This window comes from Hemiscyllium ocellatum, chromosome 5 (genome assembly GCF_020745735.1).
Source record: "Hemiscyllium ocellatum isolate sHemOce1 chromosome 5, sHemOce1.pat.X.cur, whole genome shotgun sequence".
Classification (NCBI taxonomy): Eukaryota; Metazoa; Chordata; class Chondrichthyes; order Orectolobiformes; family Hemiscylliidae; genus Hemiscyllium; species Hemiscyllium ocellatum.
This window is the reverse complement of record NC_083405.1, coordinates 27684000-27704557: the sequence shown is the minus strand read 5'-3', so window position 1 is coordinate 27704557 and position 20558 is coordinate 27684000. Positions and strand designations below refer to the sequence as shown.

At 37.9% G+C, this 20558-nt stretch overlaps 1 protein-coding gene across 2 annotated transcripts in view; it reads left to right on the top strand.

Annotated features, from left to right (window-relative positions):
* Positions 1-20558, top strand: part of skap2 (src kinase associated phosphoprotein 2) — a 264520-nt gene that overhangs the window by 1756 nt on the left and 242206 nt on the right. For both annotated transcript variants that reach the window (XM_060825348.1, XM_060825347.1), the window contains exons 2-3: positions 12840-12945; positions 13672-13697. In XM_060825348.1, the coding sequence (XP_060681331.1) occupies positions 12840-12945; positions 13672-13697 (132 nt within the window). The remainder of the gene's footprint in view (positions 1-12839; positions 12946-13671; positions 13698-20558) is intronic.

Genomic DNA, 20558 nt, shown 5'->3' with positions numbered 1-20558 from the left:
GCTCGCAGTCTGGCAGCAGCTGTGCAGAGAAATCAGAGTTAATGTTTTGGGTCCGTTGGTCCTTCCTCAGTACAAATGCTGCCAGTTCTGAGGAAGGGTCACCATACCCGAAACATTAACTCTGCACAGATTCTACTGGACTTGTTGACCTTTTTCAGAAACTTCTGTTTTTGTTTCTGATTTACAGTGTCTGCAGTTCATTCGATTTTTATACAGGCTGGTAGAATGGGTGAACGTGAAATTTATTGGAAGTGTGAAGGGATTCACTTTGCTTGGAAGAAAAAGTAATGTAAATTAGTGTACAATTCTAAAGGATGTTCATGAACAGAGATGCACAAATAGTTGGAGGTGATAGGGAAATATCTTGTACGGTCATGGGAAAGATATAGCACCACACTTTTCAACTCTGTCATGGGAAAGGCCAATCAGAGCCTGCCGACCCTCAACCTTGCTGGTATGCAACTTGGGCAAAGTCAAGTTGGGGGCTAATCAATAGTCTGAAATCAAAGATATTTCACATATACTGTGCAACGTCCTATCTTTGAGAAAAAACAGGTTAATGCATTGCAGTAGATTGTTGTTGTACACTAAGAAACTATCAGTTTCATAATCCCAGTCCTGCCTTAGTCCCTTCATCGTTGAGTGGACCCACAGAAAGCAATAAAATAATTTACAGCTTGAACATACTTGAACAATGAGGTGCCTGCCATGAAATGGTGTTCAATGCGATCAACTTCCTCATGCATAGGACCTTTTGAAACACTCCCAAGTGATATGTGTATTTTCACAGCTCTGTCAGCCTAAAAGAGGCAGGTAGAGACGGTTATTTATGAACTGGAGCAACATATGTATGTGTAATAATATTTAGGCTCAAAATATTGCAGCTCAGATAGCAGACCCAGTCTTTGTTCATATGTTGCTAACTGTACTACTTCGAATTGTGCAGATTAAATTGCATCCCAGCTACAATATGATTGACTGTGAAAATGTTTTATTCTCCATTGTTTCAATTTTAATGTTTCTAGTGAAGTGATGGTCCTGATATGACTGTTGACACTATCCAGTGCATCATTTATAATTTAGTTATTGATTTGACTTGATATAAATGTAAGGAATTTCCAAAGATTCCTACTCATCAGTACCAGCAAAACCCCACTGCCGAGGATTGCAGAATGTTGCGGCTGGCTGGTGATGGTTGTGATTCTCATGAGAAATTATTTCAATAAGTCATACTATTATTCTTCATTATTTGTGGTTCAAGACTATTGTTTTTCCCATTATAATTGAAAATATTTTGGGCTGTACAATTTATGAATACTAAGGCCAAATTCTTATTATGATGTAATGCCAAAAGAGCCCTGATTCTGAAGATTCTGCCATTGAAAGTAGTACCCACCATTTTGTCGTGTGCTAATTCGTAAGGCTTATTCAGATAGCCTGTGCAGAAAATGTGCCAAATGGCTTCCTTCTGTACCATAACAATTCTGTGCAGTGTAGCTACCTTCAAGCTGATTTAATTTTTACAAGTGGAATATCCGAAACCTGACTTGTGGGTTTTAAATTTTCAGTAGAAGGTCTAAAGTTGCCAGGGTTATTTGGAGAGGCCGGGAGCTCCATTGGAGATGTGCAGGGACCTTTTTTGGGTGAGGTCAGGTACGCTTTGGAATTGTTAAAATGGACAAACCAGTTTTTCTCTACACTTCACTACCAGTTCAGGAGGAGAAATTCATGCCTAAGTCATTCCAAAACAAAGTAAAAATTGTTGTAATTATGCAAGTGTGGAGTATCGTTCTTTATTTCTTTAAACATGTACCACTTAGAGTCATAGGGATGTACAGCATGGAAACAGACCATTTGGTCCAACCCGTCCATGCCAACCAGATATCCCAACCCAATCTAGTCCCACCTGCCAGCACCCAGCCCGTATCCTCCAAGCCCTTCCTATTCATGTATACATACACATTCAAATGCCTCTTAAATGTTGCAATTGTACCAGCCTCTACCACATCCTCTGGCAGCTCATTCCATACACGTACCGCCCTCTGTATGAAAAAGTTGCCCCTTTTATATCTTTCCCCTCTCACCCTAAACCTATGCCGTCTAGTTCTGGACTCCCCGACCCCAGGGAAAATACTTTGTCTATTTATCCTATCTATGACCCTCATAATTTTGTAAACCTCTATAAGGTCACCTTTCAGCCTCCGACGCGCTAGGGAAAACAGCCCCAGCCTGTTCAGCCTCTCCCTGTAGCTCAGATCCTTCAACCCTGGCAACATCTTTGTAAATCTTTTCTGAACCCTTTCAAGTTTCACAACATCTTTCCGATAGGAAGGAGACCAGAATTGCACGCAGTTTTCCAACTGTGGCCTAACCAATGTCCCGTACAGCTGCAACATTACCTCCCAACTGCTGTACTCAATACTCTCACCAATAAAGAAAAGCATACCAAATGTCTCCTTCACTATCTTATCTACCTGCAACTCCACTTTCAAGGAGCTATAAACCTGCACTCCAAGATCTTTGTTCAGCAACATTACCTAGGACCTTACCATTAAGTGTATAAGTCTTGCTAAACTTTGCTTTCCCAAAATGCAGCACTTTGCATTTATCTGAATTAAACTCCATTTCCCACTTCTCAGCCCATCTGGTCCAGATCCTGCTTTAACCTGAGGTAACGCTCTTCGCTGTCCACTACACCTCCAATTTTGGTGTCATCTGCAAACTTACTAATTGTATCTCTTATGCTCGCATCCAAATCATTTATGTGTGTGTGCACATATAACTCCTGTTATTTTCTCCCTGCCACAAAACTGTTGAGATTGATTTATCAGTAGATTTTTCATGCTGCTTATCCTTTCTATGTGAAAACTATACTCCAATTTAATTATACCTGTACATTTCAAGAGAGTAATGATAATATGACAATTTGTTAGCTTCACCAAGCTTTGATAGATTTTGAAGGATTTTCTAAGTTAATAAACTATACTGTCCACATTGAAATTTTAACATATCGAGCACACTTACAATCCCTGTGTTGCAAGCAGATTCCGTTCTTGAGCATGTTCGTTAGTCATTTTGTGTGCATGTCAGAATACAATACAGTAAAACATAAAATATCATTCATAAGTATAAACAGGCATTTGCATGTTGTATTTTTAAAATTAATACTAATGCACTCCTTTATGGGATCGCATTCATATATAACATGGTTTGTAAATCAGGGACTACCTATATTTAGAACATTTATCATATTTCTCTATCTTCCAACGTAATAACGTTTTAAAAAATGAGGTAAGGACTCAGGTTCATTGATGAATTAGGTCTTAATCAGACCTGATTATCTGATTAGTGCAGTGGCCGAATTGACAGTTATTAGGAGCACATGCATTTCTGATATAGTCCTATCCTATTTAAAAGAATTTGTAGAACAAATCTATATGTTTCAAAAATATCTATTAACTGTAGAAATGGTTATCCATTTTATCTGAATAATTAAGACTGATCTAATTGCTATGTTTTAAGCATGCCTAGTTTGATTCTTGTATTCCAGCATAGTCTCACTGAAGAAAGTTAGGCCAAGCTTTTTGTAAGAATTTTTTTCATCATGTGGGATCGCAATGTATTGATGCTTTGGCAATAACTTTTATAATTACCTCATGACCTTACAATTACCTCATGAATTGTCCTATCAATAATAATGTGTACCCTTGCCCATAATGTGATAAATGTTCGAGATTTAGTTGGCAAATTGTAGCTTGGCTTCTATTCCTACCACTTTGGAGTTCATAGCCCTTCATAACCCTGTTAAAAAGAAATCAACCATAATATTTTGGTCACTGCTAACAATGTGCCTTATTGTCTAAGTCTACCTATGGTGTAGGTGGAACGAGGTCCTGCTGAGAGAATGAGCAACTAGGGACTAAATTAAAAAGCAGAAACAAAGAGGTAGTAATCTCTGGGTTACTACTTGAGGTGCTTGTTCTGAAGAAGGGTCATTGGACCCAAAACATTAACTCTAAGTGCTGCCAAACTTGCACAATTTTTCCAGCAATATTTCCAGCATCTGCAGTTTTAGTTTTGTTTTTAAATTTATGGGTATTGGCCCCATTACTGGTGCCAGAGAGAGCTCTTTCAGGGGTACTCGTGCTACCTGAATCATGCTACAACAAGAGTCCTGGCGGATTGCATAAGTAAGGCTGTAGTTAGGGCTTTAAAATAAATAGTGGGTGGGGAGAGGGTCCAGTTGTGCGGAAGATTAGAAAATCAAAGTTAAAGGAGAAGTGCAGGTTACTCACCATGACCAGAAAAGTGGAGCAAGGGACAGTATGTGTAAATGTCGTATCTTCCCTAGGAATTATACAAGAGTAGTGAAATTTGACAAAAGAGTAAACCTAAATGCTTTTTGTTGTATGCATGAGGTATTTGGAATAAAATTAATAAGTTAACGGCGAAAATAGTGACAAAGTTTTATAGGGAGTCTAGCTTTGAGAATTGAATATCCATTTCAGAAGGATTGGCAGGAAAGAAACGAAGGTGGTGTAGCCTCGTTAGTAAAGAATCAGTGCCAGAGTGAGAAATAATTTTGGCACTGGAGATCCAGAAGTAGAATCAGTCTGGGTAGAAATAAACAATAGTAAGAAAAAGTAGTCCCTGTTTGCAGTTTTCTATAAGTGCCCAAACAGTAGTCCTGCAGCAGGGCATAGTGAAAACCTGGAAACACTGCGGGCTTGTAGGAAAGCTAGAGCAATAATGATGGATGATTTTTAATATGCATATAGACTGGTTTAATCAAATTGACAAAGGTGAGGGAGAATCCATTGCTCCATGAAACAATGTTTGGGGAACCATCCAGGGAATAAGCTATTCTGGATTTGGTATTATATGATAACCAGTGCAATCCAGTTGTGCTTAATCTTTGAGCGAGACTGCCAGTTTAGTCGCAAATTATGAAGGTTTCCCTTATGAAGAGAGCTCCGATATCAAAATGAAAATCAAGTTGCGATTAGCTGGTCTGTTGAATCTGTCAACCATACATCTCAAACAAAAACATGAAAAACTTTGAGCCAATTTAGGAAACTTCTGAGAAAATTCCCTCGTCTCCAAAAGTAATAAAATAAATTCGAAAAGTCTATTTTGGAAATAAAGACACGCTTTCCCCAATGCGTTCGTGCCGTCATCATGATATCCCTCAGGATATTCGTCTCACCGTTACTTGAATGCCTGCAGTGATTGTGTGCTTTACCCATCTATTAGTAATTAGTTCCACAGCCCAAAAGCTTTAAAAATGTATATCTCCTGATGTATTTCCGATATTTAATATAAGCTTATGTAATATATAATTGCATTACCCCCAGCGAGTCCCTCCCTGCTCCGCTTTCGGCTTAACTAGCCTATCAGTTTGGATCGTGGTTCAAATCCTTTCATTACTTGAAAAACCTCACTGAAATCTTTAAAAAATCTGCAGTTTTCTAAAGCATCAGCTGGCCTATGGCTCATGGTAACTGAAGGTATTGTATTAACTCTACGTGTCAACCTAATGCTCAATGGGAGTCAGGTTAAGACTCTTAAAACTAATTTATATAGGACAGATAGCCAGCAGAGGTAAGAAACTTTGGACTTATTTTGACTAGTTAGAGGACCTAGCTATTTAAACAGGCATTGTCATTAATGTGTAACCCGAAATTTGTGTAAAATTTAATTAGTATTTTTTAATTAATCTGCTGAAAAGTTCCAATGTTTGAGTACTGATACATTTACAGAAAGTTTTGGTCACCTTCTAACAAAGCTTTGAATTTTATATTGCTTCTAAATAAATGGGAAGGACATTCTGGTTCAGAAAGCAAATTGTTCTGTTACTGTAATTTCCTGGTATTCAACTGTATTTTTGCTAACCTGCTTATGTTCATATCCATAGTTAGAGGCCATTTTAAAGCTGTTTCTCACCCAATAATATATGAGCATATGGGAAGGAAGAAAGAGCTATTTTTGAATATTGAGGGAGAAAATGTTGAAAGTGTTATGTTCGGCGTCAATCAAGTGGGCTGTTCTGTCCAGAATTTTATCGAGGGACTTGATGGTCATTGGAGCTGCACTAGGCAAATAGAGAAATGCCTTATAAGTGGTCAATAGGCGTTGAGGATTCAGAAGGTTATTTATTATAGAAATCCCAGCTTCTGACTCGCTATTGTAGCGACAATATTGATGTGGTGGCTGGTCTATTTCACTTTTTGTGCTTAGAAATTGTGTACAATAATTTTCTCGACACCCTCTGCTTTTTAGCAGTGAATGATTGGAGCTGTTTCTAATACATCATGTGTGACATTGATGTGCATAATCATAATGGGAGTCAGGTTAAGACTCTTAAAACTAATTTATATAGGACAAATAGCCAGCAGAGGTAAGAAACTTTGGACTTATTTTGACTAGTTTACGAAACTCGTTACATTACATTGGTCTGTATTTATTTATCCAGATGAAAGCAACTTCATTTATAGTGCATGACAGGGTTGTTTTTAAGGAAAAGGTGTGCACTGTGTATTGAAAGGTTGTAAACATTGAATATTGGGTGATGCAAAAGGAATTGTACCTTTTTTATTTTAAGTGTAGCTACTGAGCTTGTGCAAAAAGTGATGTCAAAGTGACATGAGATCATGTGGGACTGGAGCGAGGTTAGTAGGACTGCAGATGAAATGTCTTCTTTTGCCATCATCTATGTATAGTTATGTTCAGTAAAGAATGTTCATTCGCAAGAGTTTAGGTCAGACCATTGCATATTGGCAGTGGTGACCAAACCTATAGAACCCTTGTGTATTCAAGTAACCTTGTTGGGGGAAGATCCAAACTGATTGGAAAAGTTTCTGCAGGTATGTGAAGGGAAAACGATTAGTGAAGACAAATGTAGGTCACTACAATCAGGAACAGGAGAAGTTATGAGGAATGGAGATATCACAGACCAATTAAGTACATATTTTGGATCCATCTTCACAAAAAGGGCAAAAATTATGTCCCAATCGTGTTGGGGTACACAGGATTTAGTGAGAGGGAGGAACTGAAGGAAATCTGTATTAGCAGGGAATTGGTGTGGGGGAAATTGGAATTAAAGACTGATAAATCCCCTGGACCTGGTAATCTACATCATAGTGTACTTAAGGAAGCAGGCCTCGAAATAGTGGATGCATTAGTCATATTTGAAATTTCGAGACTCAGGAACAGTTCCTATGGATTGCAGTGTAGCCAGAGAGAAAACAAGGAATTATAATTTGCATAGCCTGACATCGGTAGAGGGAAATTGCTAGAGTCCACTCTAAAAGATTTAACAGCAGAACTCTTGGAAACAGTGACAGGATTGGACCAAGTCAGCGTGGATATCTGAAAGGGAAGTTATGCTTGACAAATTTACAAGAACTTCAAGGATATAACTAATGGAGATGGTAAAGGGGAGCCAGTGGATTTGGTTTTCATAGACTTTCAGAAGGCTTCCTGTAAGGTCCCACATGAGAAACTGCATGTAAGATAAGAGTGCATGGGATTGGGGTAGTGTACTGACTTAGAGAACCGGTTGGCCGACAGGTCTTTTTCTGTGTGGCAACCAATGGCGATGCATTGGGAAAAGGGAAAGTGCTCAATCATCAGTCTGTGAAAGTAAATGTACAGATGCACCAGGTGGTGAAGAAGGCTACTAGTATGTTGTCTTTTATACCAAGAGGGTTTAAGTCCAGGAGCAGGAATGTCTTGCTAAGATTGCACAGGTATAGACCACATCTGGAGTATTTGTGCAACATTGGTCTCCTTATCTGTTAGAAAATGTTCTGGCTATGGAACAAGCTCAACCAAGGTTTACCAGACTGCTTGCTGGGATGGCAGGAATGATGTATGAAGAGAGACTGGATCAATTAGGCCTATATTCTCTGAAATTTAGAAGAATGAGGCGAGATAATAGACAATAGGTGCAGGAGTAGGCCATTCTGCCCTTCGAGCCAGCACCACCATTCATTATGATCATGACTGATCATCCTCAATCAGTATCCTGTTCCTGTCTTATCCCCATAACTCTTTATTCCACTATCCTTAAGAGCTCTATCCAACTCTTTCTTGAAAAGATCTAACAGAATCCTATAAAATCCTAACAGGGTAAGACAGGATAAATGCAGAAAGGATATTCCTGATGATCAGGGTCACAGTCTCAGAATTTGTGGTCTGCCATTTGGGACTGAGATGAGGTGAAATCTTTTCAACCAGAGAGTGGAGAGTCTCTGGAGGTCTCTAGCAGTATGCAGTTGAGACCAAAACATTGAATGTTTTCAAGATGAGCTTGAAATAGCTCTTCGGGCTAAAGGGATCAAAGGTTATGTGGAGGAAGCAGGAACAGGGCACTGAATTAGATAGTCAACCATGGTCATATTGAATAATAGAGCAGGTTTGAGGAGAAAAATATCCTTTTTCTCTTTTCTGTGCCATGGGGCCAGTGGTAGGTGGTAAAAGCACAGTGTTGGTAAACAACAAGGCCAGCCTAATGATCCAAAATGATAAGGTAAGGAAAATGCCATATGTGAAGCTCAGTGGTGGTAGGGCTGGCTGGTGATGGGTTATGAGGTGTAGTCGAACTGAACTACAGAAGGAAAAACCAGCACAAAAGTTGAAGAAAGTGGAGGAGAAGGCTTGCTGCATTGTATGCAGTTAACAATCGGAAGCATCAATTTTTCAGTGATTAAAGTATCAAAGGATGTAATTGCACAGTATTTAGAAATACGTAATATGATCAAGTTGAGTCAGCATTGCCCTGTGAAGGGGAAATCATGCCTGACAAATTTATTAGAATTCTTTTTGAGGAGTTAACAAGCAAGGCAGATAAAGAGGAAGCAGTAGATATAATATATTTTGATTTTCAGAAGGTGTTTGATTCTGTACCACACTTGAGGGGCTACCTTAATAAGGTAAGGTCCCACAGTGGAGGTAGTATATTAACATGGATAGAGGATGGGCTAACTAATAGAAAACAACAGAGTTGGAATAAAGGGGCATTTTCAGGATGGCAACCTATAATTAGTGATGTGCCAGAGGATCTGTACAGGGCTCAATTATTGACAATAATATATTCATGACTTGGATAAAGAAAATGAATGTTTGTAGGTGGCACAAAAGTAGAAGCAGAGACAAGCTGGCACAGTGGCTCAGTGGGTAGTGCTCTCTGTGCCAGGGACCTGAGTTCAATTCCAACCTCAGGCAATCGTATGTATTGAGTTTGCACATTCTCCCTGTGTCTGCGTGAGTTTCTGTCGAGTACTCCGTTTTCCTCCCACAGTCCAAAGATGTGTAAAGTAGGTGCTTTGACCATGCTAAATTGTCCGTAGTGTTAAGGGATGTGTACGTGTCCACATTAGCGACGGGAAATACAGGGTTACAGGGATAGGGTAGAGGAATTAATTTGGGTGAATGCTTTTTGGAGGGTTGGTGTGGACAAGTTGGGCTGAATGGCCTGTTTCCACACTGGGGATTCTGCACAGTCTGCAAAAGGGATATAGACAGGTTAAGTGGATGGGGAAAAAGTTGGCAGCTGGAATATAGCATGGAAAATATGAGCATATACAGTATAGTAGGGATAATAGAGGAGCTGAATATAATTTAAATGGAGAAGGACTGTTGAAAGCTCCAGAACTAAAGATTTGTGAGTCCTTAACCATGAGTATCAAAAAAATTCACGTCCAAATTCACTGGTTAATAAGGAATACAAATGGAATGTTGATATTTATTTCACAGGGAATGTTGTGTAAAAGTAGAATGGTTTTGCTAAGAATCTGTATTTCACCTGTGGTCTGATTAGTGAATTGCTGTGAAAAGTTTTGGGCCCCTGATCTAAGAAAAGATAAATTGGCATTGAAGGCAGTTCAGAGAAGGTTCGCTAGGCTGGTACAAGGTATGGAGGGATTGTCTTATGAGGAGAGTTTGAGTAAATTGGGTCTATATTCTTTGGAATATGGAAGAATGAGAGGCTACCTTCTTGAAACATAGAAGATTCTTTGTGGACATGACAGGTATACACAGAAAGGTCATTTTTATGGGAAATTCTAGGGCAAGAGGGTGTAATCTGAGAATAAAGGGTTGCATGTTTAGCACAGATGAATTTCTTCTGAGGGTGGTGAATCTGTGGACAACTTTGTCATAGAGGGCTGTTGAGGCCAGGTCATTAAGTACAATCGGGGCTGAGATTGACAGGTCCGTAATCAGTAAGGGAATTGAGAGTTATGGGGAAAAAGGTAGGAAGTAGAGTAGAGGATAATTAGATCAGCTGTGACCTCATGAATGATGGAGCAGATTTGATGGGTTGAATAATCTACTTTAGCTTTTTTTTATATTCATTTGTGTATTATGGACATGACTGGCTGTCCAGCATTTATGGCTTATGTCTAGGTGCCCTTGCGAGGATGTTGGGGAGTTGTCTTCTTGAGCCACTGCAGTCCTTTTGCTGAGAGCTTATCCACAATACCCTGATGGAGGGAATTTCAGGGTTTTGAACCAGTGACAGTGAAGGCAAAGTGATATAATTCCAAGTCAGAATGGTGAGTGGCTTCGAGGGGAACACGCTGGTAGTGATGTTCCCATGTATCTGCTCCTATGCTTAAAGATCTTAACATGCAGAAATTGTTAATCTGTACAGATAGCATTTACAGGCTGCAAGAGATATTACTGAAGGAAAAGGCCTCTTTCCTTCTTTTCCTTCTTTTCCTTCTTTTCCTTCGAATTTTCAGAACTCCCAAGATAGTGGTGAACGACGAGCTGAAAACCCCTCTGGTACAATTACTGTGTCGTGACCGAGTCTTTCAAAAAGAGAGAACAAGAATCTTTGGTTCCTTATTAATGAAAAACGTTGCCTGTGGAAAGAGATTGTCCTTTCAAATAGTTCCACGAATCAGAGCAGCACACAAATTGTCTTTTGGTCTACTTTGACAGTTCATTCTGTTGTCCATAATGGTAATCATAATGTGGAGGAGCTGGTGTTGGACTGGGGTGGACAAAGTTTAAAAATCACACAGCACCAGGTTATAGTCCAACAGGTTTATTTGGAAGGACTTGCTTTTGGGGCGGTGCTCCTTCCACAGACAGCTGTGGAACAGGATCATAAGACACAGAATTTATAGCAAAAGGTGGTAATGTCCTTCCTTCACATGGAGTACCCTTAACTGCATGTCAGCCTTCGATCACCGCAAGTATTAAAGTGATCGCACTATCCACATTGAAAAATTCCTGCCTTTGAAGCAAGGAAGAAAGCTTTATCTCTTTGTCTACAGACTAATCTTCAGGATGCTCTTCATTTTTCTTCCCATGTCTTATATCTGTCCCTAGACCAGAAAGAGAATTACACTTTCTTGTCTTCATTTTGAAGAGGCTGTAACTACTTGAGTCTTGGAGTTCATCCTGAAATTAGCAGTTATTTCACTCCAATTTGTTTTACTATTAATAAGATGACAAAGGAACACATACATCCTAAACCTCTTAGGAGACTGCAAATGCAGACTGAATGCAAGAGCCTTGTGGGGTTAAGGGAAGGGTGGTGAAATGGAATAAAATGTTAAATGTTTACAATAAAAAGAGTTTGCGAGAGGGAGATATAGAAAAGAGGGAATTGTTCCTTTTTTATTCTAACTATGTTAAGTATGAATGAAGAGTTAGGTCATAGTGATGTCAGATACACTGAACGAGAGCCTGGATTGTAGGGCTGCAAGGACAATGTCCTTTCTTAGCATCATCTTTATATAGTTATGTTCTGTTGCTTTTCATTTGCAAGTGCAGATCCCAAATTGCTATATTGTGGGCATTATAAGTGATCAAAATAGGATTACTGTACATGCTGAACCTGACTTTAAAACATAATGCTGAAAATCCTGAAGAAGGGCTCATGCTCCTGCTCCTTGGATGCTGCCTGACCTGCTGCGCTTTTCCAGCAACACATTTTCAGCTCTGATCTCTGGCATCTGCAGTCCTCACTTTCTTCTTTAAAACATTAATGGTGCTTTCTGTGACTGAATCTCTTCTCTGTTTGAGAGTAGGATTATTATGCCAGATTTGTAAATGTAGTAGTGTAAATCCAAAGCAAAACGTGTTGTATCGAATAGTCAAATTTAATTGCCGGATCATTACCTTCACACTATCGTTCTGCAGTGGTGTTACATATGACTCTTTTCACAAATGCAACACAACTGATTGGAAGGAACCTGGGAAGATGAAAAAACCTGACTCCCACGATGAAAGAGACTGGTTTTTATCACTTGCAATTGAATTATAGCATGAACATTAGAGTGTTATAATGACAGATTTCCTGAACACCCTATTAATATAAAACAACTCTTACAATGAAACTTTTGTCATCATTATGCTGAAATAACAATGATAATAGTGTGTATAATTGTTTTTGCATACAGTATGGTGTGTGCTCATTGAGTTTAAACTTTAGTTTTTCTCAATTTTAAATTCCATTTGGATTCCACCTCTCAAAATGCTTATCTTGATTCATTCAGTCTGCAGATGACCTTCGTCTGGCCTCAAATGTTTGTGTATGTCATTGCTTTAGTTCCTAATTAAATTGCCCATACAATTCGTGAAATGTAACATGAAGAATTTCCTCCAAGCATTCCCCACTTGAATGAAAATGTATAAAATGAATCATTTTAAATTAGAATTAGTAGTTCCATCTATGTTGTATTTTTTTTAAATATTCAGTTTTCAAATCCAAAAGAGCGAGTTATGTATCAACTAGCTGAAATCACAATGTTTTTTCATGAAGTTTTATTGTTGTTTGATGAAATTGATATAAATTTGACATTTTAAATATACTTCATTTGCAGATGTTGAAATATTTATACTTGAAATATTAAAGGAAGAGAACCTGACTAAGAAGGCAAAAGAAAAGAAAGATGCATTATTGAGAAAACTTAACAGTATTAAAACAAGGTAATTTTTAAAATGTTGGATATTTGTTTGCTGGTTTCAGATTGTTGTATGTACTGAAGATGTAGTGTGCGCAAGAATTTGATAATAATTGTTCCAATTAAATATAAGACAAATTGATGAGAACAAGATTGATTCAGAACAGATCTAACAGGTCAAAGCTTGGCATTGGAGACGTTTTGACCATCAGTGGCAGGAGAATCGTAATATGCATGCTCTGTAACTTCAGGTCTGATGTAGTCCTCTACCATCTAGCTGAGGGACTGTGGGAAAGGAAGCGACTAGAGAAACTGTTCATTAGTTGGTAAAAGGTTGTGGTTATTGGAAACCAATTATCTCTGATCCAGGGCATCACTGCAGGAGTTCCTCAGGTTAATTTCATTGGCCCAAGATTCTTTTACTGCTATGCTGATGACTTTCTGATCATTTGAGGTTAAAACTGAGGATGCTCATTAATGATTGAACAGTGTTCAATATCACTCATGTCTCAGATACTGAAGCATTTCATGGTAACTTGCTGGACTGATGAACAGCAAGTAACATTCACTTCACACATGGCAATGACCATATTCAACAGCATAGAATGTAAACATTTTCTCTTATGCTAGGTATGACTCCACCAGTGAGGAAGTCAATTATTCTAGTCTTAAGTTATAAATGCTAAGCATTCATTACCAATGTACAAATAAGCTTGATTCTAGCTAATGTGTTTACTATTTGTTTTCACAGCTATCCTCAGGAGTTCCAGGCGAAAGGTACGTTTCTGATATCTATTTTAAAAAGGCTTAAACTGCTCCCTGACTCCAAAGTTAGAAAAACTTCCTTATACTATCATCTTCTACTCATTGAAGTCTCATTGGATTCTCCATTGATTTTCATTTTTGACATAATGTAATTTCAAAATTGCATATTAGCATTTAGGAGTGCAATGATTCAAAATGTATATGATATAAAGCAAGAATGAAAATATGCCATTTAAACCTTCATATGCAGATCACAAACAGTCTGCCCTCTAATTTACTCTTAACTGTTCATTTAGGAGCTCTAAGGAAGAATACTGCATGGATAGAAATTGTATACTAATTAAGTTATATCTTTGGAAGGAGCCTTAGGAAGTTTGATTCTTTAAGAATGAGGGGGCACATTGGTAAGATTTTTTTATAAAACGCATGTGAACTCCAAAATCTTATAAATAGTAAAACTCAGTACATAATGAAATAGGCAACGTTAAGATAGACCGAGTCAAATTATTGATCAAGCTGCAATTAAGTTGCAATCTTGTGCATTCTTGATTAGAGACAAGGCTACTTAGTGTACAAAAGAGATTTCGTAGGATGGTGCCAGACTTTAGTTGTGAAGTGACACTAGAGCAATTGAGAATCTTTCCATTGGACAGGAGAACTGAAGATCTGCTTTAAATCCTTCAAAAGTATAAATCAGTATGTGAAACATATATGCAAAAACCAGTGTTTGGTGATTAAATAGTATTGATAGAATAAAGGGAGAGTTAGAATTTGGTTTCCTCCAGAAGCAAAAAGTTATGACACGAAATACTCTATCCACAACTATGATGACAACAGAATCCTTTTTTTTTAAAAAGAAAGTGTAAAATAATTGAGAAAGGAATTTCAGTGGGCATGGGGCAGAGAGATAATGTGGTACTAATGGATATTTCTTTGAGAATTGCTTGAGGTGTAATGCAAAAGATGACATACTTCTCCAGTGCTGTAAAATAGTGATTTATCGCATTCCTAAAGAGAAAGTTCCATTATCTATAATTTTATCCATCCCATTTCTGCAGCACTGAATCTTCTCCTGCTGGCCTGTGTGGAAAACAGTTCTTGACCTCAGCTGTGCATGAAACAGTGCTTCATGCTGTTATTCAGCATTAGTATCTGTGCTGTTCCTGTAATCTCCAATCTTAATGCATTTAATGTGTACTATTGAATTTTAAGAATGTGCAATATTTCTCTTGTAGTAAAGTACCTTGTCTAATGAAAAGTATTAATGAATGGCAGGAATTTTCAACCATCTGAACATTTGCTGTTTTGGGGAGGGGGAATGGGGTGTAGTTGCTCCCTCTGCTGGTCAAACCTTAACTCATTTGAATTCTCAGACTTTACATTAGTTGAGTCAATCAATGGCTGTTGTAATTGGCTATTTCTGATGCAGTATACTAAAATCCAAAAGGTATTTCTGTTTCGTAGAAGTATTTATGTGACTATTAAGATGTATATGGAAGTTGTGCAGTTAGATTTCCCTGAATTTTAATGCATTGTGATTTGTAACTGATATGTTTTGGGAGTTGCAGTGTTTTATTGAGTAGTTAACTATATATTAAATGCTTTGTATTATCAGATGAATCATTGTTTTATTGTAATTAACTTTTATTAATGTCTTGTTCATTTAAGAGTGGGAGAGAAAAGTAATGTAATGCAACTTGTTCTTGTTAACATCTTTAACTGACGTACCACTGAGAACATTTCTTTCTAGTTCAGTCCAGTGATCAGTATGTTTGCCTTTTTAAAATAATAGCAGTTAATTCTAATGCTTGGAATTGTTTATTTTAATGATGATATGGAAGTTTTTATATTGCCCCCATTTTGTCCTTTTTTTAAATGCATCGTAAATCTAAAGATGGAATAGTACTGGTATCTCAAGCTTGCAATAGATTTTGTTGATCCTGGTAACAGCAGAATTGACTTTTTTCCCCAAGATACCACTTGAGGTCATGACCTTTATAGCCTGTGGCCACTGGTATGAGGGTCACAGCTTGAGGTCAGCAAAAGCTTGTGTGAAACTACAGGAAGAGGTCTGTTATCTACCAGCTGTAGACACAGGATTGATCCTTAATAACTAGTATCTGTGTTTCTTGATAGGCTAAGAAGGTAATGACAGTGCAGCAGTTTGATAGTTTAGCCAATCAGATTGATGAAGTGAGAACTGAGACTTGGTGTTTGTAGTTATTGCATTTGCTCAAACTGAATATATTCACCATGGGTGGAGTTGAAATTTGTGTCGGGGCAACTTTAAAAGACTTTTTTAAATTTATATGGTTGAGTGCAATTAGATATACATTATTGGTAAGTTAAATTTGTCTTGGTGTAATTTTTGGTTAGCATTATCTTTGTTTACTCAACTATTCTGAGGCTTTTCATAGCATTTTACGAAAATTATTTTCATAATACTGATTTATTGCTGATTCGGGGATTACGTAGTACTAAAGGCTAGAATGTTTTGGCCGCCATATGTTGTACAAGTCAAAACATCACAATGACAACACAACCGAAGAGGTGGGTGAGGTTATTGTGAACAAAAGTGTTATACAAGTTATACAAAATAGTTCACAGAAAGTGTCAACATCTTCATTAGTGGCAGTTCTAAAGAGATTTTATCGCATACTTAAATTCAGTAAATTTTAATTGAATATAGACACTTAAAGATTTTTCTTGAGGTTGAATAATGAATAAAATTAGACCTATTAAGTTAGATGAATGTAAGCATGCTAGTGAAAAATTGTCAATTGGCTAGCTTAAGCAATTTATGACGAGTAAGGTCAAGTCATTATTATAAGCACAGAATGTAAGCATTGTTGGAGGATAAATGTTACAACATAAAACTAGATTGATTAATAGTTTGGCTGTGTGCATAGCAACTACAATACTGACTCAGGCTTCTGTGACAGATTTTTGGCTGGAGTTGTGAGCTAAGGGTTTACAGCTCCACGTGGTTCAAAGTGATGACATCTTTTACAGCACCAGCATAAAACTGTTAAATGTAACAAAATGTCCACTCTAAGATAGACTCTCTTTAAAATTTATTTTATGACCTAGGGTATTATATCTTTCTTTATAAGGGATTAATAAAAAATGTCTGTTTAAAAAAATATGCCTTTCTTAGTTTGTGTTTTTAAAATATGATGAGACCTGTCATTTTTGCTGTATGCTGCATTCTGATATGTAATTTTATAAATTCATATTGCTTCAAAATACAATTTGTTGATAGGTATTGTATTTTATTCTGAGGAATTTTCAGTTCTACTTAATTTTACATTTCTTTAAATAGAAAATATTTTATATCTAGAATTTGCATTATTGGATTTAGTTATTGTAATATTGTTGTATAAAGATTTTAGGAACTCGTAATTCCAATTGCTTAGATAGAAGCTAATTCTATAAACATACCCATTTCATGTATGAAGATGAGTGGTCATGCTTCTCATTTATTTGTATTCACAGTTTCACATTTTGCAGGACTATTGACATTTTTTTTCATAATGGAAAATGTGTTAAATCTTAGTGGATAATTGTATGGTGTGATGCAATGACCATTCATTGAACCTAGATTTGAATTCAATTGGGATTTATGAGATGTAGTTTCCACAGTTATTCATAAATTAACAATTTTTAATTGACTTAATTCAGTTCAATGCTAATTACGTAATCTCACTAAAGGACCAAAAGAAGCATGCTGCAGAAATTCCAAATGCAACATTGGTACTGCTGAGACTAATTTTCTAAGAGAGTGCAACATATAAAATAATTATTTTATATGTATCCAACTTATTACATGTACATTGCAATTGGTAGCTGATATTGTTTGAAAGGTCCTCAATTTTCACATTCCTAACAAAAATTTGAGGTGATCAAATATGTAAATTGAAGCGGTCTCTAAAGATTGTAGCTGTGTAATTTGTAGAACTTGATGTAACTTAGTAAAGATGTGATCAATGACTTGTCCCATTTTCTTCAACATAACTTAGCCTTTGCTCTGGTGTGAGACTCTAATTACCTGTGGCCTGAAAGATCACTCTGTCCCTCAGTTTGTTGACCTTGACATTCTTATAGACTAAACAGGAGACATTGCCAAAATTTCCCTGTATTGCAGCATTCCAGTTGGGCACAGAGACCATCACAAATGTGGATAGTTGTCTTCACTGGAGCAGGCTTAAAAGGCACTGGGGCAAACCACTGTCAGTGCATCTAAGTGATTCTGTGAGCCTACGATATCAACTGGGGAGTCACAGGAACTCTAATGGCTTCCCTTTCATACATGTACAGTTACTGTGTGATCCTGCCTAGACCTTTGTTACTTAATATACACCATCCACGCAGTAGCCAATATGCAACTGCCCTGCAGCAGTTGATTCTATAACCAATATTCGAAGCTCCTCACAGAAGCACAAGCTGTCTGCTTGTGAACAAGAACTAACACACACTTGCATATTGGTGATAGCCCCTTTTGCTATCTCAATATGTGGGCAAACCAAGCCTGTAATGACAAAACTGCTTGGAATATCATTGAGCACACATTTGTCCTACTGAAACGATGGTTTCACTTCCTTACCTCACACAGTGGGACAAGGTGCACTGCAGTTCATGTTAGAGCACTTCTCTGAATTTATGTTGGTTTGCCACATCTTCTGTGACCTCCATTATGACAGTACTTTAAGGGATTTGAAGACTAAACATGGAAGGCGGACCTTGTTATTGTGTCATCAGTCTGGTTTCTGACGCAGTACAGCTGAGTGGCAGTGGGGAGAGAAGGATGCTGCTATGCTAAGAGACAACATATTTTGCATTAGGACACTACCATTTGTCTCACATTTACAATCTGAGCAATCTCCTCCATACCCCACTGTATCACTTGTTTGAAATTTATACCTCTAGACTTTTTACCATCTGATGGAAACAGCTTTTCTTGTCCATTTTACCTAAACCTGTCATAATCCCTCCACCTTTAAACTAACCTCAATGTTAAAGTCTCACCTTGGTGGCCAGAAGGGATTCCAAACTGTGCGCAATTCCAACTTAGTACTAGCCTCTGAAGTACAAGTACTGCCACTGCCAGTGTCAGATCAATGGACAATGCTTTCTCATCACTGCTATGTAGTTGCTCTTTCTTTCTGTCAGCATACTGTGGTTGTCTACTTGGGAGTTCTTAGCTACCTGAAAGCTTTAAAGCAAAAGAAAAAGATTAGATTAAGGAATGGGCATGTAAGTCAAAGTGAACAGGTTTTCGGTCACACCTTTTGCACTCTTTGTGCCATATCTCAGAAAGGATAAAGAGGTAGGTGAGAGGATTTTAAGGCAGTAACATCATTTCTCCTTAGTCTTGACAGCCTGGGATACTGCTTACTCTGTTGCAGTGCACTATGATTTGGTATATCAACTGCTCTATTGAATTCAATTGATGGGTTAAGATAGCACTCTGACCCCATTCCTGACTCTTCCTCCTGTTTATGAATGATCTTGTTCAGCTGGAGAGAAAACAGAATGCCATTGGTTGTGTAGTGCTTTGTTTGGGTCATGTGCTTGTCATAGTTAAATGTCTATTGGTATGAGCCTAGCATTGGTGCGATTGAGTGAGGTGGAGTATTTGAATCTTAAGTGAGAGTTCTGAGTGCTGTTGGGTGAGTGATGAGAAATGGTGCATTGAACAGCGTGAGAGCATGATAATTTTAGCGGTATGCGAGATGGTGATATGTGGATGCGTTTGCTGATGATCACCATGATGTAAAGTTTTGAAATTATTTCTGACACTGTTGCCAGGTCTTTGAGAGCCAGATTTCTGGCAGTAATGTCGATTGCTACCTGTTTTCATTTCCTGTGGAGGGTGTAATCTGAGGGCCTCTCCACTACTTGCAGAAGCATTGCCTCCCTTCTTTGTGACGTCTATCTTCAACAAGCAGGTTGTGAATCATAACCTCACGTAAGTTTTAGTCCCTGAGTCTTTTCAATAAGAAAGGAGTGTATTTACATCCAAGTGGTGTTTACAATTGGTTAGAGGTGGGTCTTGGTTGTCTTACTCACTCCTTTTGCAGAGTTATTCCATGTAGTATTAAGGAAAAATAATTCTTGATTTCATCATCCATCAAGCATCTCATGGGTGAGCCTGTGAGAATAATCATTGCATCTGCTATTCTTTCACTTACCACGGAAGAATCTTTCTTGGGTAATGTTAGTTTTTTTCAGTTGAATGTTAGGCTAATCTAGAATTTGTCCCTAAGCCAACAGAAATTTCTTTTCTATTAAATTAGTTAAAACATTACAGATCTTTTGAATTTTCATTTTATTTGTTTGAATGGGAGTACCTAAACAGGAAATGTGATCTGGTACTATTGAGGACCAGATAAAGTGGGAAGGAATTCAGGCATAGTTCCTGTCCCATAACTTTGAGATCTGAGCTTCATTGGCAAAGCTAGCATTTCTTGTCCATCTCTAATTGCCATTGGGAAACTGGTGGTGAGCCTCGTTCCAAGTGTAGTCTCTGGGGTTAGAAAGTTCTGTCAAAGGAATTTCTGCAAATTTTGCAGGATATCTTGTAGATGATGCATACTGCTGCCATTGTGGACTGATAGTGGTGAGATGGTGGATGGAGTGTCAGTCATGTGGTATTCTTTATCATGAGAGCAGGAGAATTGACGTTTCACTTTCCTCATTCCTGAAGAAGGGCTCATGCCCGAAACGTTGATTCTCCTGCTCTTTGGATGCTGCCTGACCTGCTGCGCTTTTCCAGCAACACATTTTCAGCTCTGATCTCCAGCATCTGCAGTCCTCACTTTCTCCTTGTGTTCTTTATCATGGATGGTAATAAGTTTCAAGTGTTTTTGAAGA